Source organism: Ascaphus truei, unplaced genomic scaffold, assembly GCF_040206685.1.
Source record: "Ascaphus truei isolate aAscTru1 unplaced genomic scaffold, aAscTru1.hap1 HAP1_SCAFFOLD_937, whole genome shotgun sequence".
Classification (NCBI taxonomy): Eukaryota; Metazoa; Chordata; class Amphibia; order Anura; family Ascaphidae; genus Ascaphus; species Ascaphus truei.
In genome coordinates this window covers 41,625-67,717 of record NW_027457276.1, presented here as the reverse complement: position 1 = coordinate 67,717, position 26,093 = coordinate 41,625, and the positions used below count along the sequence as shown (strand labels likewise).

General features: G+C 53.9%; 1 protein-coding gene across 1 annotated transcript in view; it reads left to right on the top strand.

Annotated features, from left to right (window-relative positions):
• Positions 1–2,340: 2,340 nt before the first annotated feature.
• Positions 2,341–26,093, top strand: part of LOC142486531 (RNA binding protein fox-1 homolog 2-like) — a 59,110-nt gene continuing 35,357 nt past the window's right edge. Inside the window, 1 exon segment of the mRNA XM_075585112.1 lies at positions 2,341–2,695. Within this exon segment, the coding sequence (XP_075441227.1) occupies positions 2,651–2,695 (45 nt within the window). The 5' untranslated portion in view covers positions 2,341–2,650.

Genomic DNA, 26,093 nt, shown 5'->3' with positions numbered 1-26,093 from the left:
ACACCACCGATGACACATACACATACATACATACACACACATACACACACATACATACACACACACACACACATACACACACACACATACACATACACACATACACACACATACATACATACATACACATACACACACACACACATACACACACACACACATACATACACATACATACACATACACACACACACATACACATACACACACATAAACATACATACACACACACATATACACACACATACATACATACACACATTTGTATGTATAAAATAGACAGGAAACAAATACTACAAATATTGTTTACAAAGAGCATTTCTTCAGGTGGGATAGATAAAGATGGCTGCCTTCACGCACTTCCCTGTGCCTCCATGGTCCTTTTAGTTCTGCTGACCTAGCTGCTCAGAATTTGTGCAGAGCGTGAAGGAAGCGAGCGTGCGGATGTCAGGGTTTTTGGGGGGTCCGACACCTGTGTCCCGGCTGCGTACGCCGAGCGCAGAATCGCGTTCCTTGGGTTTCTTGGTGTGGACGGAGACATCTCTGAATTGGCAGAGATTTTTGGATGCAGAGGAAAGGGCTGAGAATGACGGCATTGAATGCAGAAATCGATCCAGCTGGTTACGCAGCACCTAACGTCTCCTCAGCAGGGAAAGGGGCCGTGTAAAGAGAGTAGCTGTACTGTGCAAGTGGGGGGAATCCCGGTCGTTGGCAGCCCTTCCTAGGAAGAGAGTGAGCTCGGAAACCTAGAACGTGGCGGCAGGTAGACCCAAGCATGTTTGAATGACTGTGTTAGCCCCTGCCACCTCTGCTGGGAGACTATTCCACCAACCCACCACCCTTTCGGTGAAGAAGTGCGTCCTCACATTTCCCCTTCGCCGGCCGCCCTCCCGCTTCAGGGAATGACCTCGCGTTCCAGCTCTTCTCTCTCTCCGGGATATGCTTCCCTCCTGCACTTTGTTGAATCCCTTTTTATATGTCGGAAAGTTGCGATCCTGTCCCGGGACGGGTCAGTAATGGCTCTTTGGGGCATTCGCTCGTGTTGACGCGGTCCGACAGGAAGACGGAGGAAGGCGGGATCTAGAACCATGCGGTCGCCAAACTTGGTGCTCACGTGACCCAGAATACCCCCCCCCCCCCTAGCCCCATGGAAGACTGCGTGGCAGCATAACGGGTTCTCCTATGTTTTTACAGGGTGGGCACGGGAGTAGCAGAGGAACGGGTGTGTGTGGGGGTGGGGGTGTTGCTGCGGTGAAAGATTGTGGCGCCCGAGCCAGGTGGCGGGTGTGGGGGGTCTGCGCAGGAATAGCGGAGGGAGCCCACGTAGAGGATTAACATGTGAGATTGGGATAATATGGCCTCGGTGATCTCACGCTCTGGTGTCATAATAATTCAGCCAAATTCTTCTATCCTCTTAGCCGTAACCCCTCCAGCGCCAGAGCAATTCTGCAACGGCCGCGGAATAGTGCGCGCGTGTGTGTGCGCGCGTGTGTGTGCGTGTGTGTGTGTGTGTGTGTGTGTATTTCCAGGCATTCATTACCCAGTTTTAAGCTGTTACGCGTTCCTTTTCCTTCCTTTAAATTGCGCTGTTAATGTACGCAGTGCTGCGCATACCTAGGCCTTACTTGGAAAGGCGAATTAACGCTCCTGTATTTCTCCCAGTAAATATCGAGCCTTGCGCCGGAGAGCTGACCATTTCGGGCCTGGGGAGCCCGCGCTGGCACCGGAGCCGGGCTCCCCTGCGCCAGTGTAAATTAACCCGTTCCTGGCTGGAAGGAGCGGCAGCACCTCCCAGCCTCGGAGGGGTTAAAACCTTTTGGGAGCCCTCCCACTGGCCGCTTTAGAAACCCGCTGACTTTATTTATTTCCTTAGCATGAAAGTGACAGCTTCACCTGCCTCCGTCCATCACCCACATTCACTCCCCACCCCCCACCCCCCCTCTTTTTTCCGCAAAACGTCCGGTCACGCTTAATCTTAGGGAGTTTGACTGGAACAGCTGATGTTGGGGGGAGGGGGGGTAATAGTCTCTCTCTCCCCTGTGTCGCCCCAATGCCCCTAGCAGCTGTCTGGAGGGGGACTGGTGTGGTGGGGGGGGGGGGGGGGGAGAGGTATGGAGCAGGGGAGGGTTAGGGGGTGGGAGCGGGATTGAGTGTAGGATGTGTAAATGGCTACAGAAGGTCTCTTTCACTGCAAATAGCACAGCTCCTGTTCTCCTCCCCCCCCCATCTCCTCTCCTCCCCCCCCCCCCCCACCATCTCCTCCCTCCTAGTCTCTCTCAGGCAAACGCATGGCCAAAGGGTCTTCTCTTTACTGATCAAGCCACCTGTCTCCCTTACCTCCCCCCTCCCCCCCAACTTGTACCCCCCCCTCCCCAGCCCAGCTGTCCCGTACACACACATCCAGACCGTCCCACTCGCCTCATCTCTTCTGCGCTTCGCTCCTGGCAGACGCTCCGAAAAAGCCCTCCCTGCCCATTTTTTATATATATATATATTTATTTTGGTCCCCCTCCCATCCTCCCCGGCATCCCACCTCTATCTGGTTTCTGAGACCCCCTCCTGGACGCACCCCGCACCAAGCCTCCCTCCCTCTGCGAAAGTGGAATCCTCAGCGACGTTTCAGGCTCCCAGTCTGGGCTCTGACAGGAGCATGTTCGGAGTATATTGCATGGAATACCCTTATCCAGTTGTACAGGTAAGGGTGTCCCCCCTTCCTCTATACGTGACCCCCTTCTGCTATGCGTGACCCCTTTCTGCTATACGTGACCCCCTCTCTCTATACCTAACTCCCTTCCTTTGTACCGGACCCCCTTCCTCTATATGTGACCCCTTTGCTCTATATGTGACACCCTTCCTTTATGTGACCCCTTTGCTCTATACGTGACCCCCTTCCTCTATACATGACCCCCTTGCTCTATACGTGACCCCCTTCCTCTGTACGTGGCCCCCTTCCTCTGTATGTGACCCCCTTCTCTGTACGTGACCCCCTTCCTCTGTACGTGACCCCATTCTCTGTACGTGACCCCCTTCCTCTGTACATGACCCCCTTCCTCTGTACGTGGCCCCCTTCCTTTGCACGTCACCCCCTTCCTTTGCACGTCACCCCCATCCTCTATACGTGACCCCCTCCTGTACGTGACCCCTTCCTTTGTACCTGACCCCCTTCTTTTGTACGTGACCCTATCCTGTACCTGACCCCCTTCCTTTGTACGTGACCCCCTTCATCTATACGTGACCCCCTTCCTTTGTACCTGACCCCCTTCCTTTGCACGTCACCCCCTTCCTCTATACGTGACCGCCTCCTGTATGTGACCCCCTCCTGTACGTGACCCCCTTCCTCTATATGTGTCCCATTCCTTGATTCCTATCCCAGTGGTTTTTTTTTTTTTTTTTTTTTTTAAACTGTGCACCCCCAAAAGTATTGTTTTATTGCCTTTGGGGAAAGATTTGCCCTTCTGAGCCCCCCATATATATTTCCTGGGCCCCCCACCCCCTTTCTGTGGTACCCTTGTGTGGCACAGGAGTTGTACAAATAAAAGGATTTCTATAACGTAATGTCGCCCGAGAGAGCGTCGCTAGCATCGCCGAGAGAGCGTCGCTAGCATGGCCCGAGAGAGCGTCGCTAGCATAGCCCGAGAGAGCGTCGCTAGCATAGCCTGAGAGAGCGTCGCTAGCATAGCCCGAGAGAGCGTCGCTAGCATAGCCCGAGAGAGCGTCGCTAGCATAGCCAGAGAGAGCGTCGCTAGCATAGCCAGAGAGAGCGTCGCTAGCATCGCCCGAGAGAGCGTCGCTAGCATCGCCCGAGAGAGCGTCGCTAGCATCGCCCGAGAGAGCGCGCCGTGTTTACGGCGAGTGGGGACACGGTAAGAAGGGTCAGATTCCCCGTCCTGCCTCCCTTCCCTTCTCTCTCCCCCGAGGTACAAGCCAGCAGTCCAGCGCCGGGTAACCTTTCTCTACCCACTATGTAATAGAAGGGTCTCAGTGGTAACATGACTTGCCTTTGAAGTGGGTGACTAGATTCCCAGCTCTCCAAGTGAGCAAGTCACTGTATCTCACTGGGCCTCCGTGAGCGTAAGCTCTTCGGGACAGGGACTCTCTGTAGCCTGCAAAATTATTTGTACATCGCTGCGTACACTGTCAGCGCCATAGAAGAGAAGCCGCGTTAATACTTGCGTTATTAACCGCTTCATTGCCAAAGAAGAGAGCGAATTTATCTCCGTGTGACATGTATCTGGAAGTATACAGAGCTGTTTTGGGATATTTTGGCAATGCTGTGCTCAGCCCACTGGAAGGGTAAGGGTTAAAAGTGACCTCGATGACACTGATTGTTGGGGTTTTAAGTATTGTAATGCCGTGATGTCATAGCCCACGTCTTTGTAATGCCGTGATGTCATAGCCCACGTCTCCTTCTGATGTCGTAGCCCACGTCTCTTTGTAATGCCGTGATGTCATAGCCCACGTCTCCTTCTGATGTCGTAGCCCTCGTCTCCTTGTAATGCCGTGATGTCATAGCCCACTTCCCCTTGTAATGCTGTGATGTCATAGCCCACGTCTCCGTCTCCTTGTAATGCCGTGATGTCATAGCCCACGTCTCCGTCTCCTTGTAATGCCGTGGTGTCATAGCCCACGTCTCCTGATGTCGTAGCCCACGTCTCCTTGTAATGCCGTGATGTCATAGCCCACGTCTCCGTCTCCTTGTAATGCCGTGATGTCATAGCCCACGTCTCCGTCTCCTTGTAATGCCGTGATGTCATAGCCCACGTCTCCTTGTAATGCCGTGATGTCATAGCCCACGTCTCCTTGTAATGCCGTGATGTCATTGCCCACGTCTCCTTGTAATGCCGTGATGTCATTGCCCACGTCTCCTTGTAATGCCGTGATGTCATAGCCCATGTCTCCTGATGTCGTAGCCCACGTCTCTTTGTAATGCTGTGATGTCATAGCCCACGTCTCCTTCTGATGTCGTGGCCCACGTCTCCTTGTAATGCCGTGATGTCGTGGCCCACGTCTCCTTCTAATGTCTGGCACTGTGGCGGTTCAATAGTCCCTAATAAGTCACACGTGCCAGTGGAATTTTCCGCTCCACTTTTCGGAGTTAGGCTTTTGGGCCTACATGTAAGAAAGGAAAGGAGATGGGGGAATCCAATGTGTTAGTCGATGTACCCTGGAGTTAGGTTATTTGGGAAAGAACACAATAGAAGCTTAAGGTAAATCGGATGGGATTTATCGGGCTTATAATGCACTCGTAACCCTTTAAATACTGGAGGGGGCCTCAGCCCCTCCGGCATATCGCGATCAGGGGAGGGTCACGCCAAGGGTTAAAGTATTCTGCAGTCCTTTAAAATCGGGCTTCACCCCAATTGAGAGTGTCCCGTTTGTGCGATCGTTCACATGTGAGGCGGTAACTGCGTTTACTGGGACGCCGTTGAGTGACCGGCATGGCTTTCCCCCGCTCGTGTGCTAGTGGAGGAGATCTCGTCGTGCGGGACCCCCTCCTCCGTCCGGTTCACTGTGGGACGATCGCGTGGTCGGGACTTGCCCCCTTTGGTCAAGCTAAACCCCCCTGAGCGATGGGCGCCCGGGTTTCCCTCTGTGTGCCGCCATGTTTAGTGTCTTACGGCTCTGCCTGTGACAGGGGGGTCTGCGTGGGACTGTAGTACGAGGCTGGGTTAGCAGCGATGTGCCCCCCGGGTTAGGGGTCTCTCTGCCGTCCAGCGGTCACCTCCTGTGCGGTCACTTACGGCTCTGCCTGTGACAGGGGGGTCTGCGTGGGACTGTAGTACGAGGCTGGGTTAGCAGCGATGTGCCCCCCGGGTTAGGGGTCTCTCTGCTGCGGGATCATTGAGTTACATTGTATCTGACTGAGGGTACAAAGTCCTGAGAGACGCCGCGGCCGCCGGACACCTGCAGCTTCCTGTCCCGTACATGTCATCAAAGTGGCAGCTCCTGTTATTATCATTTAACATGTTGATAACAAAAGTCCTTTAACAAAAACATAAAATAGTATTTAAATCCCCCCCCCCCCCCCACCGCCCTGGAATCCTATACGAGTTTCTCATATAATGCCATATATCTCGCCTCCTCCACATGTCCTTCTGGGGGTTTTGTTGTTCGTTTATTATTTTTGGTTTGTGTTCAAAATCTAGCTTCCGCGGTTACCGTGGTAACCGTTACCCTGCCCCCCCACCCCCCACCCCCCCGGGGCTCTGGGGAGAGCTCCATTTTAACCACTTAATATTCCAAGCGCTTGTCCATCTCCTGAACGGCGTATCGGATTTTCCAAATAAAAACTGCATTGGAAAGGGTGAGGAGAGATCTCTTAACAAGATGGCGAACAAGCGCGGGCTACTGCTTTAAAATTCTTACCGTGCAGTCTGTTTGGGTTGGAATCCATCTTTTATTTGGGATCTTGGTCAGAAACCCCGGTCCGCTCCGGACATGCTTCCTAACCTGGTTTATTTTGTTTGTCAGCGAATGCGTTAAAATATCTAGTGAATAAAATTATTTACGTTGCTAACAAGTCAAATGTAGTTTTATTTCTACCGACTAATTCTGTTTATAGTCCCAATTTAAAAAAAAAAAAGTATTAAAAAAAATATATATATTTTTTTTTTAAGGAACTTAAGTGCTATATATGCTGTGTATTAATAGTACAAATATTAAGAGTGACTGCAACACCTGTGACAGGGGTACTAGTAGGGGACCTCTTAGTGACAGGGTCAGATGGTAACCCAACCCCTGAGAATGTCATTAGAAATGGGATACGCGCGTTGCTTATAGGACAGCGCCCTTGAGAAGGGCTGTCATTGAAACAGCAAAACACGGGTACGAGATATATATATATATATATATATAGATATATATATATATAGATATATATATATATATATATATATTACACACACACACACACACACACACACACCTTCTTTTTAACCCCTTGGCAGTGAAAGGGTTAAGGCGAAGTCCATCAGCTGACCCAATATTTGCATTAGTTTTAATGTATATTTGTATTCCTAAACGTGGTTTATGACAAAACTGTGTAAGATTTATTGTTCTATTTTTGAGTTTGGGAGAAACAAAATAGTTGGGGGTCTTAAAAATGGCTGCCGTGTGTGTATCTAGAAATATAGATATAAACACACACACGTGTGTGTGTGTGTGTGTGTGTGTGTGTGTGTGTATGTATGTATGCACACACACACACAGAGAGAGAGAGTTACCAAGGTAATCATAATATCGGTACTGAACACAAGAAAATGTTTATTATCCCATAAAACATCCGATAAGCCGTCGCTTTGGTCCTCAGAGGGACCTTCTTCAGGGAGTCAGATATTACTCCCTAACGATCCCTTTCTCCTTGCACGGAGCGGCTTTCTAAGGTATTATTGACAGGAGTGTGCCGCCATCTTGACTTTTTATGTATGTGTGTATATCTTTGTCTATATAGCACCATGCATGCGCACTGCGCGCCACAGCAGTGACACACGTGGCATAATAATATAACGCATCATTGGAATAAATGCTTCACACACAAAACAATTAGAAAAGGGGTCCCTGTCCCGAAGAGCTTACAATCTAAGTGGTAAGTAGGGAGAATTTACAGAGACAGGCGAATGTTCTGGTAAGTGCGTCGGTGCCGGGCACGTTGCCTCCCGCGGTGCCGGGCACGTTACCTCCCGCGGTGCCGGGCACGTTACCTCCCGGGGTGCCGGGCACGTTACCTCCCGCGGTGCCGGGCACGTTACCTCCCGCGGTGCCGGGCACGTTACCTCCCGCGGTGCCGGGCACGTTACCTCCCGCGGTGCCGGGCACGTTACCTCCCGCGGTGCCGGGCACGTTACCTCCCGCGGTGCCGGGCACGTTACCTCCCGCGGTGCCGGGCACGTTACCTCCCGCGGTGCCGGGCACGTTACCTCCCGCGGTGCCGGGGCCCCGTTGCCTCCCCCGGTGGGCCAACGCAGGCAAGGTAACTGTAAAGAATACACAAGTTGCATTGAGCGTGACGCTGGGTATCACTATACATGCGTGTGCTTCCAAATCAAGGGCAGCCGCCTACAAATAATCCCGACCCCCTCCTGGCCTCGCACGTCGCCCCTCCTGGCCTCGCACGTCGCCCCTCCTGGCCTCGCACGTCGCCCCTCCTGGCCTCGCACGTCGCCCCTCCTGGCCTCGCACGTCGCCCCTCCTGGCCTCGCACGTCACCCCTCCTGGCCTCGCACGTCGCCCCTCCTGGCCCCGCACGTCGCCCCCTCTGGCCTCGCACGTCGCCCCTCCTGGCCTCGCACGTCGCCCCCTCCGGCCTCGCACGTCGCCCCCTCCGGCCTCGCACGTCGCCCCTCCTGGCCTCGCACGTCGCCCCTCCTGGCCTCGCACGTCACCCCTCCTGGCCTCGCACGTCGCCCCTCCTGGCCTCGCACGTCGCCCCTCCTGGCCTCGCACGTCGCCCCTCCTGGCCTCGCACGTCGCCCCCTCTGGCCTCGCACGTCGCCCCCCCTGGCCTCGCACGTCGCCCCTCCTGGCCTCGCACGTCGCCCCTCCTGGCCCCGCACGTCGCCCCCTCTGGCCTCGCACGTCGCCCCCTCTGGCCTCGCACGTCGCCCCCTCTGGCCTCGCACGTCGCCCCCTATGGCCTCGCACGTCGCCCCTCCTGGCCTCGCACGTCGCCCCTCCTGGCCTCGCACGTCGCCCCTCCTGGCCTCGCACGTCGCCCCTCCTGGCCTCGCACGTCGCCCCCTCCGGCCTCGCACGTCGCCCCCTCCGGCCTCGCACGTCGCCCCTCCTGGCCTCGCACGTCGCCCCTCCTGGCCTCGCACGTCGCCCCCTCTGGCCTCGCACGTCGCCCCCTCTGGCCTCGCACGTCGCCCCCTATGGCCTCGCACGTCGCCCCTCCTGGCCTCGCACGTCGCCCCTCCTGGCCTCGCACGTCGCCCCTCCTGGCCTCGCACGTCGCCCCTCCTGGCCTCGCACGTCGCCCCCTCCGGCCTCGCACGTCGCCCCCTCCAGCCTCGCACGTCGCCCCTCCTGGCCTCGCACGTCGCCCCTCCTGGCCTCGCACGTCGCCCCTCCTGGCCTCGCACGTTGCCCCTCCTGGCCTCGCACGTCGCCCCCCTCCCCCCCCCCCCCCGGTCTGCGCATGCACATAACTGAAAATCGTCAGATCAGCTTTCCGGCGATTTTTCACTATACAGCGGGCCCCTGGAACGGAACCCGCCGTATACCCGGGGCCCTGCTGTAGAGATATACATACATTTATTTATATATGTGCTCATTTGCATGTCATTTCCCAGAATCCCTTGCAGGGGAAGCACTGTATGCTAGGTGATAATGGTGAAAAGCAGGGCTGCAGACCTGTCTAAGACATGTGAATGTGCTCAGAAGTAATATATATATATATATATATATATATATATATATATATATATATATACACATTCATACACTGTATTGTATGTCTTTATTTATATAGCGCCATTAATGTACACAGCGCGTCACAGCAGTAATACACGTGGTAATCAAATAAATAACAGATAATATAAATAACAGGTCATGGGAATAAGTGCTTCAGACATAAAAGTAACATTAAGGAAGAGGAGTCCCTGCTCCGAGGAGCTTACAGTCTAATTGGTAGGTAGGGAGAACGTACAGAGACAGTAGGAGGGAGTTCTGGTAAGTGCGTCTGCAGGGGGCCAAGCTTTATGTATCATGTGTTCAGAATATCCACAGTGCCATTCATATGCTTGTTTAAGCAAGTGTGTCTTAAGGTGGGGATTAAAGGTGGATAGAGAGGGTGCTAGTCGGGTACTGAGGGGAAGGGCATTCCAGAGGTGTGGGGCAGTCAGTGAGAAAGGTTTAAGGCGGGAGAGGGCTTTAGATACAAAGGGGGTAGAGAGAAGACATCCTTGAGCAGAACGCAAGAGTCGGGATGGTGCATAGCGAGAAATTAGGGCTGAGATGTAAGGAGGGGCAGAAGAGGGTAAAGCTTTAAAAGTGAGGAGAAGAATGGAGAGTGAGAAGCGTGATTTGATCGGAAGCCAGGAGAGGGATTTCATGAGGGGAGATGCTAAGACAGATTTAGGAAAGAGTAGAGTGATTCTGGCAGCAGCATTTAGGATAGCTTGTAGGGGAGACAGGTGAGGGGCAGGGAGGCCGGACAGCAGGAGGTTACAGTAATGAAGACAGGAGAGAATGAGGGCCTGAGTCAGAGTTTTAGCAGTCGAGCAACAGAGGAAAGGGTGTATCTTTGTTATATTGCGGAGGGAAAAGCGACACATTTAGACATTTACACATTTAGATACATACACATTTAGATACATACACATTTAGATAACCAAGTAGTGGTACTCGGTATATAAATAAGCAGTGGTACTCTGGGTATAAAAATAAGAAGCAGTGGTACTCTGGGTATATAAATAACAAGCAGTGGTACTGTGGGTATATAAATAAGCAGTGGTACTCTGGGTATATAAATAACAAGCAGTGGTACTCTGGGTATATAAATAGGGTATATAAATAACAAGCAGTGGTACTCTGGTTATATAAATAACAAGCAGTGGTACTCTGGGTATATAAATAACAAGCAGTGGTACTCTGGGTATATAAATAACAAGCAGTGGTACTCTAGGTATATAAATAACAAGCAGTGGTACTCTGGGTATATAAATAACAAGCAGTGGTACTCTGGGTATATAAATAACAAGCAGTGGTACTCTGGGTATATAAATAGGGTATATAAATAACAAGCAGTGGTACTGTGGGTATATAAATAACAAGCAGTGGTACTGTGGGTATATAAATAACAAGCAGTGGTACTCTGGGTATATAAATAAGCAGTGGTACTCTGGGTATATAAATAAGCAGTGGTACTCTGGGTATATAAATAAGCAGTGGTACTCTGGGTATATAAATAAGCAGTGGTACTCTGGGTATATAAATAAGCAGTGGTACTCTGGGTATATAAATAAGCAGTGGTACTCTGGGTATTTAAATAACAAGCAGTGGTCCTCTGGGTATATAAATAACAAGCAGTGGTACTCTGGGTATATAAATAACAAGCAGTGGTACTGTGGGTATATAAATAACAAGCAGTGGTACTCTTGGTATATAAATAAGCAGTGGTACTCTGGGTATATAAATAAGCAGTGGTACTCTGGGTATATAAATAACAAGCAGTGGGTATATAAATAACAAGCAGTGGTATTCTGGGTATATAAATAAGAAGCAGTGGTACTCTGGGTATATAAATAAGAAGCAGTGGTACTCTGGGTATATAAATAACAAGCAGTGGTATTCTGGGTATATAAATAAGAAGCAGTGGTATTCTGGGTATATAAATAAGCAGTGGTACTCTGGGTATATAAATAAGCAGTGGTACTCTGGGTATATAAATAAGAAGCAGTGGTACTCTGGGTATATAAATAAGCAGTGGTACTCTGGGTATATAAATAAGCAGTGGTACTCTGGGTATATAAATAACAAGCAGTGGTACTCTGGGTATATAAATAACAAGCAGTGGTACTCTGGGTATATAAATAACAAGCAGTGGTATTCTGGGTATATAAATAACAAGCAGTGGTATTCTGGGTATATAAATAACAAGCAGTGGTATTCTGGGTATATAAATAACAAGCAGTGGTATTCTGGGTATATAAATAAGAAGCAGTGGTACTCTGGGTATATAAATAAGAAGCAGTGGTACTCTGCGTATATAAATCAAAATCAGTGGTACTGTGGGTATGTAAATAAAAAGCAGTGGTACTGTGTATATATAAATAAAAAGCCGTGGTACTGTGGGGCTGGATGTGTTAGTTGGTTAAGTGCTTTCCTCTCATCTCTGTATGGCCCCCGTCCCACATGCTGTGAGGCTGCTTCATATGCAGCATTGTCAGAGGCGTTCAGTGAGCGTTCCATTACCTGGCAGGCTATAATACTGCTGAGTATGTCTGTATACAAGGCACCTCTCGCTGATTGTCGGTTTCATCTCTCAGAGATCGCTTCTCGTCCTTTTCAGCGAGCTCTTAATTATTTATGATCAGGAGATATAACGGTGTACAAGTGAAACCGGGAGGTTAAAATGGCGGCCTCCCCCAGAGCAGCACGGCCTGCCGCTTCAAATCGAACTACATGTATTACCTGTAACATAGCAAGTACGGCACGTGCTGTTCCGTGTCCTCTGGCACACGGCAGCATCATATAATAACTGTAATACCAACCATTTCATGCAGCGCTCTTCTCTCAATGAAACACACAGCGCGTCACAATGACGGGACAGCACGTAGGGATGTCACAGACAGTCCCTGCCCCGCAGAGCTTGCAATCTATTGTAATCCGTCTATCCTGGTAATAGGGTGGCCTGGATAAGTGGACTTTTCATTTATACCTGAGTGGGGGAATCCTCATGCGTCCAACCCACACCCTCAACATGAGGTGTGTGACACGCACACGCACACACGCGAGTGTAAGCGGTTTCTTTACAACGAATCTGCCTTAAAGTAACTCTGGCTAGTTTGTATCCTGTGAGAAGGGAAAGTGCACCTTTCCTCCGGGAACACTGTATTCAAGCGTATCGGCTACTTTTGTTCATCTGTTGGATTGATGATGGTTTCATAATTAATTGAGAGGGGGGGGTGGGGGTGAGCAGTTTACCTGTGACTTTGAGGACTGGCAAAAAGTCTTATCAAAAGCCCCTGTAAACTCCACACCATAAAGATTTGTGCCAAAAAGGAGTGTTACTGAGATTGTGACCTCGTGTAATATAACACAAGACAAAAAGCCCCCGTGCTACATCCAATAGGACAAATTGTATAGGGGAATACTGATCTGTTTTTCTTCATAAGTGCAGGTTATTTAGTTACATTCTTTGGCCAAAGCATTGTGGCCAACAACCAGCTTACAGTGTGTTGTGTGAGAGAATATTGTGTGGTGGGTTTGTGTTCTGAACTTACAGGGGCTGTGTGTGTATGTTCCTCTCCTGTGCAAAATGGCTGGCAAGTGTCACGGGCCAATAGGAAGCTGCCACTCTACCCACTGTTGCCTCCTATTGGCCCGCCGTTTCCATGTCCAGTGAGAATACCGTCAACTAAACCGACGGTGGGGGAGGGGGGGGGTGTGTTCCTCAGGAGGATCTGAAGGGAAGGAGGAGAGGCTTTGGCGCTCACCAGCCAGTGTTCCCTTTCCCCCGGGGTGGTACAGCACCTTTTAATGGAGAAATTCCTTTTTTTTTCACATAGGGGTGAAGCAGGGGGTCTCTGGAGTTGACCCCATTAATTTCAGCTCCGCGCCCCCCCCCCTGCTTCCTATTCCTAAGGGTGAAACGCGTAGAGGAGGAGATCGTGGTGTAGCCCCATTGTTTTTGTGCCAATAAAGTTCTTTTTGCTTCATCCGGGACATTGAGAAGTTCTGTCATGCGCAGTAGCGCTCTTTCCTAACACCCATCTTTCCGGAGATACAGACCTCCGAAGGGGGTGCCGGTATCTCGGCAAAATGTAAAGTTCTCACGTCACGCGGGCCAATAGGAAGTCGTATCTGATGACATCACAGCTTCCTATTGGCCAGTGGGGCACGGGAGCTTCGGAATTCCGCCATTACACTCCAAGGGCCTCCTGCCGCAGTAGCTGCGCCACAATTTAGCTGCTTGTTTATGTGGGGGAGAGAGGCGATGTGCACTCCCCCATCTGTCAGGAAGAGGACGACCCGTCCTCCACGACCGCGTGGTCGCCACTCAAAGGGTTAAACCGTTAGAAGTCGGCACACGTGGGGGGGGGGGGGGATGAGGCTCTAGCCTGGTTATTTCCAGGGGCGGCAGAGCGTCCCAATCTCGCAGGGTTAACTCCGTATTCCCGTCCCGTGGTTGGAAGGCCCTGCAGGCAGCGCGTCAATAACAGCTGCTGCCCTATTTTCTGTCTCACCCTGTTACATGCGAGCGGCTGTTGCTTCTAAGCAGCGTTTGTATTTGTAACACCAATATACGGCCTAAAAAAAAACCGTGATAGACGGGAGACTCCGTATACATTAATCCCGTTGCGATAGCGTCGACGTTTAACCGCGTTCACAACGTGAGCTCTTCTGGGAGCACGAGGGTTAAGCAGCTGTCCAATTTTTGGGGCTTGATTTTTAAGCATTTCCCATTTTTTTAATTTCACTTTGGGCGTAATCTCCATTGGGACGTATGGAATGCTGATCATTTTCTTGCCGGGGCTTGGAAAATGGCCGCCTTTGTGATTTTTAAAGGAGAAAGAGAGACATTGTAAGTTAGGTAGCTCGCGATGCGTATCTCGCTTTGTTTCACGCTTCATGTTGCCGCTCCGTGTTCGGATCTGAATTTGCAAAACCGTTTAACCCAAGTGCTCCCCATGACTTGGCCACCACTGGCACTCCAGGGGTTACGTCACAGGCTTCCAGCCTGTTCTCATTAGGAGATTGCGCACTGCGCACCTGTTCCCGGCGTCACTGATGACAGAACAGATCACATGATCGTTCTGAAGAGTGTCTTGGCTCCTCCAGCACTGAAGGGGTTAAAGTTTTGAACCTGGGGGGGAGAGGGCTTCTTCTGCGCTGCACTGTTTGGCTATGGGGACCCCCCTGGCTGCCGAGATGCTTGCCTTTTTTTAGTTGCTTATGTCCTTCCTGGGCATTTAAAGATGGCCGCCATGGTCATCCAATAGGAGGCCGCAATGTCATCCCCTTCTGATGCCGTCGGCCCATGGGAACCCGCCGGATTCGGCGGCCGTTTTGATTTCCCCAAAGGAAGCGAAAACGCCAGTGACGAAGCTCAGAAACCTCCCCGGAGCTAGAAATTGCGCGGTTCAGCTCTGAGATGTAGGGGTTGCTGCTTAAATGTGACTGATGTGTCTAGCGTGAAGTTGAATTTATGTGGGATTGTACCTTCTAGGGGCAAAGTGTACTAATGGCAGTGACATGTTTATGGGGTCAGTCCCTCCTAGGGGCAAAGTGTACTAATGGCAGTGACATGGTTAAGGGGTCAGTCCCTCCTAGGGGCAAAGTGTACTAATGGCAATGACATGGTTAAGGGGTCAGTCCCTCCTAGGGGCAAAGTGTACTAATGGCAGTGACATGGTTAAGGGGTCAGTCTCTCCTAGGACCAATGTGTACTAATGGCAGTGACATGGTTAAGAGGTGACGTCTGGGTGAGTGATGCCTTGTTACCTAAATCTGACACCTAGAAGTATTTTTTTTATTTAACAATATTCTGTAAACACGGGAGGTGAGACAGTGTGTGTTCTGCAAGAGTTTGCACAGGCGGAGCCCCTGAAGATATGCAATTTGTAATTAATTGCTAGAGAAAAAAAGCAGCCAAATGTTAGCATGGTTAGACCAGTTTCTGGAAGCCAATGAGATTGCAGCTCCGTGGAATTGCACCTTGAAGGTGAGTTTGCGAGCTTCACCTGGGAAATTCTGATTTTTGAGCATAATACTTATGTATCACTTAATATACCATAGGTGTATTAGAATTCATAGCTGCATTTATTAGGCCTTTAACAAAAATGTAAATAGAAAATCCAAATTAAAAAGGCATTTCTAGTACCAAAGTGAACTCCTTTTAGAATGGGTTAAATGTTGTTGACTGAGAGCTGAGAGCGTACAGTATAGAGCAGGGGTTCCCAACCTTTTTTGGTTAATTTGGTATTGTGAAATTCTGTGGAACCCCAACCCTCTCTAATAGCGCGCCTGAGATCAGATGCATTGTAAGGATCCCCAAACCTCTCTTATAGCGCGTCTGAGATCAGATGCATTGTAAGGAACCCCAACCCTCTCTAATAGCGCGTCTGAGATCAGATGCATTGTAAGGAACCCCAACCCTCTCTAATAGCGCGTCTGAGATCAGATGCATTGTAAGGAACCCCAACCCTCTCTAATAGCGCGTCTGAGATCAGATGCATTGTAAGGAACCACAACCCTCTCTAATAGCGCGCCTGAGATCAGATGCATTGTAAGGAACCCCAAACCTCTCTTATAGCGCGTCTGAGATCAGATGCATTGTAAGGAACCCCAACCCTCTCTAATAGCGCGTCTGAGATCAGATGCATTGTAAGGAACCCCAACCCTCTCTAATAGCGCGTCTGAGATCAGATGCATTGTAAGGAACCACAACCCTCTCTAATAGCGCGCCTGAGATCAGATGCATTGTAAGGAACCACAACCCTCTCTAATAGCGCGCCTGAGATCAGATGCATTGTAAGGAACCCCAAACCTCTCTTATAGCGCGTCTGAGATCAGATGCATTGTAAGGAACCCCAACCCTCTCTAATAGCGCGTCTGAGATCAGATGCATTGTAAGGATGCCCGGGGAACCAAGGAATCCTTGTTGAAAAACACTGGTCTAGAGGGAACAAGGGACAATGTGGAAAGAAAAGGTAATGCAGCTGCACATTGTGGGAAAGGAGCACGGTCTTAAATGAAGTATTTTCATAGCCTGGACTTATAGTTACTTGCCCATGGCCACAGTCACTCCTACCAAGTATTGTGCCCAAGCACTGCCATCTACTGCACTTATTCCCTCACCTGCTGTCCCTGTAACTCTCCCAACATACCACTTAGATTGTAAGCTCTCCGGGGCAGGGATTTCCTTTCCTATTGTCTGATTTGGTTGCACTCCTTGTACTATAATTCTCTGCACTGTATTGTCTTTGTAAAGCCCTAAGTACATCCGAAGGCGCTATATAAATAAAGCTACCTATATATACATGGTCCCGCCGCTCTGCTGATCCCATTAAGGTTTGAGGGTGGGGATGTTGGGGTGAGGGACATAGCGTGGAGTTCGGTCCAGCCACATAGCTGGTCCCAATAGGGTTGGAGGGGGTGGGTGGGGTGTGTATGTTGGGGGTACGCCAAGCTTCCTTAAAAAGGTGAGTTTTTAAGCATCTGAAAGCTGGGGTAGAGTCTGCTGGTGCGTGGTGGGGAATTCCCAGAGAGGAGGCAGCACGGGAGAAATCTTGTAGGTGGGAGTGAGAGGAGGCGATGAGACAGGAGGCGAGGCGGCTGTTGTGGGTAGAATGTGGGGGCCTTTAAGGATATATTTGGATATACGTAGGGGGGCGGTGAGTGAGGTAGATGAGTCTGGCAGCAGCATTTTGGATGGATTGGAGTTGGGATAGGCGGACAAGGGAGAAGCCAACTAAGAGAAGGTTGCTGTAGTCGTGTCGGGAGAAGAGTGAGTGAATTAGGATTGTAGTTGCGTTGTGAGTGAGAAAAGGGCGTATCCTGGCGACCGAGGTGGAGACCACAGGACTTTGTGAGGAACGAATAAGAGGGCGGAGGCGAAGATGACCCCGAGGCAGCGGGCTTGAGGTGTAGATGAGTTTATGGTGGTGTTGACAGTGAGGGATGTCTTTATTTGTATAGCGCGATGTACATAGCACTTCCCAGCAGTAATACAACGACAAGATAATAGGAGACATAATGGGAATAAGCTCTTCACACATAAAGGTAAACACTAGGAGTCCCCTGTCCCGAAGAGCTTACAATCTAAATACATGCATTGTCTGTGTTACGGGTACCACAGGCTGGGAACACCGAAACAAACATTTGTATTAGTGAGGGGAGCCAAGTAATTATGAGGAACATTCATCCCACGTGTGAACACCTGGGGACAGAAGTAGCTTCCTAGAAGATGTTCATCGTGGCCGGTTACAGGAATTTGGGCGGCTCTGAAAAGTAGGGTTTCCAATGTCTACAGTAGCTCACTGGTAATGGTGCTGCCTTTGAAATGGGTGAGCGCGGTTCCAATCCCAGTGTCACCTCACCGTGTGACCTACTGTGTGTCCCCCACGCACCAAAAAATGACATTGTAGATTGCAAGGGCTTAATGGGTGTGCAAAGGTCCATGTGTAGCGCGGCGTGCACCACCAGCGGGTTATAATAACACAATGCACCCTGCTGCTCATGTGTACAGCACTATGACGGACGGAGAGAGAGCTTGTGTACAGGGGGGAAAGGTCAGAAATGTGGTGGCCTTGTTGGCTTCTTTTAGTTGGGTTACCTTTTTATTGACGAGGCTGTGAAAACGGACTGGTCTACAGACTGGCTGAGGGTCGGTAAACGTACACTACTAAGCGTAGTACTACACTACTAAGCGTAGTACTACTAGGCTAGGCTACTAGTACTACGCTACTAAGCGTAGTACTACACTACTAGGCTAGGCTACTAGTACTACGCTACTAAGCGTAGTACTACACTACTAGGCTAGGCTACTAGTACTACGCTACTAAGCATAGTACTACACTACTAGGCTAGGCTACTAGTACTACGCTACTAAGCGTAGTACTACACTACTAGGCTAGTCTACTTGTACTACGCTACTAAGCGTATTACTACACTACTAGGCTAGGCTACTAGTACTACGCTACTAAGCGTAGTACTACACTACTAGGCTAGGCTACTAGTACTACGCTACTAAGCGTAGTACTACACTACTAGGCTAGGCTACTAGTACTACGCTACTAAGCGTAGTACTACACGGCTAGGCTACTATTACTACGCTACTAGGTGTAGTACTACACTACTAGGCTAGGCTACTAGTACTACACTACTAGGCTAGGCTACTAGTACTACACTACTAGGCTAGGCTACTAGTACTACACTACTAAGCGTAGTACTAAGGTTGAGAGAGCAGCTCGACTAGAGTAGGGGCGGCCAACTGTAGGCTTCAAGGGCCACCAACAGGCCAGGTATTGGGGATATCTCTGCTTCAGCACAGGTGGCTCAGTCAATGACAGCCACTGATTGAGCCACCTGTGCTGAAGCAGGGATATCCTTAAAACCTGGCCTGTTGGTGGCCCTTGATGACTGGAGTTGGCCGCCTTGGCGTAGCGTTTGGATCTCTATATAATTGTAGATGAATAGTTGTAGCGATGGGGGGAGGAGCTGGAGTTTATTTGGCATCTTAGAATGATCTTAGCTACTAATTGGTAACCAGACTTCTGCAGTGCCTTATTGCCCCAGCCATGCTCCAAGTACGACAAAGAGTAGATAGAAGTTAGGACAAATTGGGACAATAGGAAAGAGGTCCCGGCCCCAGGAGCTTACAATCTACAAAGGTGGGGAGTGGAGATACAAGAAATATTCCTGGTGATAGGTATATAACACCTACACCACCACCTCTCTCTCTCACCACCACCTCTCTCTCTCACCACCACCTCTCTCTCTCACCACCACCTCTCTCTCTCACCACCACCTCTCTCTCTCACCACCACCTCTCTCTCTCACCACCACCTCTCTCTCTCACCACCACCTCTCTCTCTCACCACCACCTCTCTCTCTCACCACCACCTCTCTCCCTCACCACCACCTCTCTCCCTCACCACCACCTCTCTCTCTCACCACCACCTCTCTCTCTCACCACCACCTCTCTCTCTCACCACCACCTCTCTCTCTCACCACCACCTCTCTCCCTCACCACCACCTCTCTCCCTCACCACCACCTCTCTCTCTCACCACCACCTCTCTCTCTCACCACCACCTCTCTCTCTCACCACCACCTCTCTCTCTCACCACCACCTCTCTCTCTCACCACCACCTCTCTCTCTCACCACCACCTCTCTCTCTCACCACCACCTCTCTCTCTCACCACCACCTCTCTCTCTCTCACCACCCCCTCTCTCTCTCACCACCACCTCTCTCTCTCACCACCACCTCTCTCTCTCACCACCACCTCTCTCTCTCACCACCACCTCTCTCTCTCACCACCACCTCTCTCTCTCACCACCACCTCTCTCCCTCACCACCACCTCTCTCCCTCACCACCACCTCTCTCTCTCACCACCACCTCTCTCCCTCTCTCGCCTCACCACCACCTCTCTCTCTCACCACCACCTCTCTCTCTCACCACCACTCTCCCTCTCTCGCCCCACCACCTCTCTCCCTCTCTCGCCCCACCACCTCTCTCTCTCACCACCACCTCTCTCTCACCACCACCTCTCTCCCTCTCTCGCCCCACCACCTCTCTCTCTCACCACCACCTCTCTCTCTCACCACCACCTCTCTCTCTCACCACCACCTCTCTCCCTCTCTCGCCCCACCACCTCTCTCTCACCACCACCTCTCTCCCTCTCTCGCCCCACCACCTCTCTCTATGTCTCACCCCATCACCTCTCTGTCTCGCCCCACCACCTCTCTCTATGTCTCACCCCATCACCTCTCTATGTCTCGCCCCACCACCTCTCTCTCTCACCACCACCTCTCTCCCTCTCTCGCCCCACCACCTCTCTCTGTCTCACCCCATCACCTCTCTATGTCTCGCCCCACCACCTCTCTCTATGTCTCACCCCATCACCTCTCTATGTCTCGCCCCACCACCTCTCTCTCTCACCACCACCTCTCTCCCTCTCTCGCCCCACCACCTCTCTCTGTCTCACCCCATCACCTCTCTGTCTCGCCCCACCACCTCTCTGTCTCTCGCCCCACCACCACCTCTCTCTCACCCCACCACCACCTCTCTCTCACCCCACCACCACCTCTCTCTCTCTCTCTCACCCCACCTCTCTCTCTCACCCCACCTCTCTCTATGTCTCACCCCATCACCTCTCTCTCACCACCACCTCTCTCCCTCTCTCGCCCCACCACCTCTCTCTATGTCTCACCCCATCACCTCTCTGTCTCGCCCCACCACCTCTCTCTATGTCTCACCCCATCACCTCTCTATGTCTCGCCCCACCACCTCTGTCTCCGCCCACCAACTCTCTCTCGCACCACCTCTCTCTCTCTCTCTCTTTGGCCCCACCACCTCTCTCTCTCTGGCCCCACCACCTCTCTCTCTCTCGCCCCACGACCTCTCTCTCTCTCGCCCCACGATCTCTCTCTCTCTGGCCCCACCACCTCTCTCTCTCTCGCCCCACCACCTCTCTCTCTCTCGCCCCACCACCTCTCTCTCTCTCGCCCCACCACCTCTCTCTCTCTCGCCCCACCACCTCTCTCTCTCGCCCCACCACCTCTCTCTCTCTCTCTCTCTCGCCCCACCACCTCTCTCTCTCGCCCCACCACCTCTCTCTCTCTCTCTCTCTCTCTCTCTCTCTCTCTCTCTCTCCCCACCACCTCTCTCTCGCCCCACCACCTCTCTCTCTCTCTCGCCCCACCGCCTCTCTCTCTCGCCCCACCGCCTCTCTCTCTCTCGCCCCACCGCCTCTCTCTCTCTCTCTCGCCCCACCGCCTCTCTCTCTCCTCGCCCCACCGCCTCTCTCTCTCTCGCCCCACCGCCTCTCGCTCTCTCTCGCCCCACCGCCTCTCTCTCTCGCCCCACCGCCTTTCTCTCTCTCTCGCCCCATCGCCTCTCTCTCTCTCTCTCGCCCCACCGCCTCTCTCGCCCCACCGCCTCTCTCTCTCGCCCCACCGCCTCTCTCTCTCTCTCTCGCCCCACCGCCTTTCTCTCTCTCTCGCCCCATCGCCTCTCTCTCTCTCGCCCCACCGCCCTCTCTCGCCCCACCGCCTCTCTCTCTCGCCCCACCGCCTCTCTCTCTCTCTCTCGCCCCACCGCCTCTCTCTCTCTCTCTCTCTCTCTCTCTCTGGCCCCACCGCCTCTCTCTCTCTCTCTCTCGCCCCATCGCCTCTCTCTCTCTCGCCCCACCGCCTCTCTCTCTCTGGCCCCACCACCTCTCTCTCTCTCGCCCCACCACCTCTCTCTCTCTCTCGCCCCACCACCTCTCTCTCTCTGGCCCCACCACCTCTCTCTCTGGCCCCACCACCTCTCTCTCGCCCCACCACCTCTCTCTCTCGCCCCACCACCTCTCTCTCTCTGGCCCACCACCTCTCTCTCTCTCTCTCTCGCCCCAACACCTCTCTCTCTCTCTCGCCCCACCACCTCTCTCTCTCTCTGGCCCCACCACCTCTCTCTCGCCCCACCACCTCTCTCTCTCTCTCGCCCCACCACCTCTCTCTCGCCCCACCACCTCTCTCTCTCTCTCGCCCCACCACCTCTCTTTCTCTCTCGCCCCACCACCTCTCTCTCGCCCCACCACCTCTCTCTCTCTCTCTCGCCCCACCACCTCTCTCTCTCGCCCCACCATCTCTCTCTCTCGCCCCACCACCTCTCTCTCTCTCTCTCGCCCCACCACCTCTCTTTCTCTCTCGCCCCACCACCTCTCTCTCTCGCCCCACCACCTCTCTCTCTCGCCCCACCACCTCTCTCTCTCGCCCCACCACCTCTCTCTCTCTCTCGCCCCACCTCTCTCTCTCTCTCGCCCCACCACCTCTCTTTCTCTCTCGCCCCACAACCTCTCTCTCTCTCTCGCCCCACCACCTCTCTCTCTCTCTCGCCCCACCACCTCTCTCTCTCTCTCTCGCCCCACCACCTCTCTTTCTCTCTCGCCCCACCACCTCTCTCTCTCGCCCCACCACCTCTCTCTCTCGCCCCACCACCTCTCTCTCTCTCTCGCCCCACCTCTCTCTCTCTCTCGCCCCACCACCTCTCTTTCTCTCTCGCCCCACAACCTCTCTCTCTCTCTCGCCCCACAACCTCTCTCTCTCTCTCGCCCCACCACCTCTCTCTCTCTGGCCCCACCACCTCTCTCTCTCTCGCCCCACCACCTCTCTCTCTCCCTCGCCCCACCACCTCTCTCTCTCTGGCCCCATCACCTCTCTCTCTCTCGCCCCACCACCTCTCTCTCTCTCTCTCTCTCTCTCTCTCTCTGGCCCCACCACCTCTCTCTCTCTCTCGCCCCATCGCCTCTCTCTCTCTCGCCCCACCACCTCTCTCTCTCTGGCCCCACCACCTCTCTCTCTCTCTCGCCCCAACACCTCTCTCTCTCGCCCCACCACCTCTCTCTCTCGCCCCACCACCTCTCTCACTCGCCCCACCACCTCTCTCTCTCGCCCCACCACCTCCCTCGCCCCACCACCTCTCTCGCCCCACCACCTCTCTCTGGCCCCACCACCTCTCTCTCTCTCGCCCCACCACCTCTCTCTCTCGCCCCACCACCTCTCTCACTCGCCCCACCACCTCTCTCTCTCGCCCCACCACCTCCCTCGCCCCACCACCTCTCTCGCCCCACCACCTCTCTCTGGCCCCACCACCTCTCTCTGGCCCCACCACCTCTCTCTCTCTCGCCCCACCACCACTCTCTCTCTCTCGCCCCACCACCTCTCTCTCTCTCTGGCCCCACCACCTCTCTCTCTCTCGCCCCACCACCTCTCTCTCTCTCGCCCCACCACCCTCTCTCTCTCTCGCCCCACCACCTCTCTCTCTCTCTGGCCCCACCACCTCTCTCTCTCTCGCCCCACCACCTCTCTCTCTCTCTCTCTGGCCCCACCACCTCTCTCACTCGCCCCACCACCTCTCTCACTCGCCCCACCACCTCTCTCACTCGCCCCACCACCTCTCTCTCTCGCCCACCACCTCTCTCGCCCCACCACCTCTCTCTCTCTGGCCCCACCACCTCTCTCTCTCTCTCGCCCCAACACCTCTCTCTCTCGCCCCACCACCTCTCTCACTCTCTGGCCCCACCACCTCTCTCTCTCGCCCCACCACCTCTCTCACTCGCCCCACCACCTCTCTCTCTCGCCCCACCACCTCTCTCGCCCCACCACCTCTCTCTCTCTCTGGCCCCACCACCTCTCTCTCTCTCTCGCCCCAACACCTCTCTCTCTCGCCCCACCACCTCTCTCTCTCTCTGGCCCCACCACCTCTCTCTCTCGCCCCACCACCTCTCTCACTCGCCCCACCACCTCTCTCTCTCGCCCCACCACCTCTCTCTCTCGCCCCACCACCTCTCTCTCTCGCCCCACCACCTCTCTCTCTCTCGCCCCACCACCTCTCTCTCTCCCTCGCCCCACCACCTCTCTCTCGCCCCACCACCTCTCTCACTCGCCCCACCACCTCTCTCTCTCGCCCACCACCTCTCTCTCTCTCGCCCCACCACCTCTCTCTCGCCCCACCACCTCTCTCTCTCTCGCCCCACCACCTCTCTTTCTCTCTCGCCCCACCACCTCTCTCTCGCCCCACCACCTCTCTCTCTCTCTCTCGCCCCACCACCTCTCTCTCTCGCCCCACCATCTCTCTCTCTCGCCCCACCACCTCTCTCTCTCTCTCTCGCCCCACCACCTCTCTTTCTCTCTCGCCCCACCACCTCTCTCTCTCGCCCCACCACCTCTCTCTCTCGCCCCACCACCTCTCTCTCTCTCTCGCCCCACCTCTCTCTCTCTCTCGCCCCACCACCTCTCTTTCTCTCTCGCCCCACAACCTCTCTCTCTCTCTCGCCCCACCACCTCTCTCTCTCTCGCCCCACCACCTCTCTCTCTCTCTCGCCCCACCACCTCTCTCTCTCTGGCCCCACCACCTCTCTCTCTCCCTCGCCCCACCACCTCTCTCTCTCTGGCCCCACCACCTCTCTCTCTCTCTCGCCCCACCACCTCTCTCTCTCTCCTCGCCCCACCACCTCTCTTTCTCTCTCGCCCCACCACCTCTCTCTCGCCCCACCACCTCTCTCTCTCTCTCTCGCCCCACCTCTCTCTCTCTCTCGCCCCACCACCTCTCTTTCTCTCTCGCCCCACAACCTCTCTCTCTCTCTCGCCCCACCACCTCTCTCTCTCTCGCCCCACCACCTCTCTCTCTCTCTCGCCCCACCACCTCTCTCTCTCTCTCGCCCCACCACCTCTCTCTCTCCCTCGCCCCACCACCTCTCTTTCTCTCTCGCCCCACAACCTCTCTCTCTCTCTCGCCCCACCACCTCTCTCTCTCTCGCCCCACCACCTCTCTCTCTCTCTCGCCCCACCACCTCTCTCTCTCTCTCTCTCTCTCTCTCTGGCCCCACCACCTCTCTCTCTCTCTCGCCCCATCGCCTCTCTCTCTCTCGCCCCACCACCTCTCTCTCTCTGGCCCCACCACCTCTCTCTCTCTCTCTCTCGCCCCAACACCTCTCTCTCTCTCTCTCTCGCCCCACCACCTCTCTCTCTCCTCGCCCACCACCTCTCTCTCTCGCCCCACCACCTCTCTCTCTCTCTGGCCCCACCACCTCTCTCTCTCGCCCCACCACCTCTCTCACTCGCCCCACCACCTCTCTCTCTCGCCCCACCACCCTCTCTCGCCCCACCACCTCTCTCGCCCCACCTCTCTCTCTCTGGCCCCATCACCTCTCTCTCTCTGGCCCCATCACCTCTCTCTCTCTCTCTGGCCCCACCACCTCTCTCTCTCGCCCCACCACCTCTCTCTCTCGCCCCACCACCTCTCTCACTCGCCCCACCACCTCTCTCTCTCTCTGGCCCCACCACCTCTCTCTCGCCCCACCACCTCTCTCTCTCTCTCTCTCTCGCCCCACCACCTCTCTTTCTCTCTCGCCCCACCACCTCTCTCTCGCCCCACCACCTCTCTCTCTCTCTCTCGCCCCACCACCTCTCTCTCTCGCCCCACCATCTCTCTCTCTCGCCCCACCACCTCTCTCTCTCTCGCCCCACCACCTCTCTCTTTCTCTCTCGCCCCACCACCTCTCTCTCTCGCCCCACCACCCCTCTCTCTCTCGCCCCACCACCTCTCTCTCTCGCCCCACCACCTCTCTCTCTCTCTCGCCCCACCACCTCTCTCTCTCCTCTCTCGCCCCCACCACCTCTCTTCTCTCTCTCGCCCCACAACCTCTCTCTCTCTCTCTCTCGCCCCACCACCTCTCTCTCTCGCCCCCACCACCTCTCTCTCTCTCTCGCCCCACCACCTCTCTCTCTCGCCCACCACCTCTCTCTCACCCCACCACCTCTCTCTCTCTCTCTCGCCCCACCACCTCTCTCTCTCTCTCTCTCGCCCCACCCACCTCTCTCTCTCTCGCCCCACCACCTCTCTCTCTCTCGCCCCACCACCTCTCTCTCTCTCTCTCGCCCCACCACCTCTCTCTCTCTCTCTCTCGCCCCACCACCTCTCTCTCTCTGGCCCCACCACCTCTCTCTCTCTCTCTCTCGCCCCACCACCTCTCTCTCTCTCTCTCGCCCACCACCCTCTCTCTCTCCTCTCTCGCCCCACCACCTCTCTCTCTCTCTCTCTCGCCCCCACCACCTCTCTCTCTCTCGCCCCACCCGCCTCTCTCTCTCTCTCTCTCTCTCTCTCTCTCTCTCGCCCCCACCACCTCTCTCTCTCTCTCTCTCGCCCCACCACCTCTCTCTCT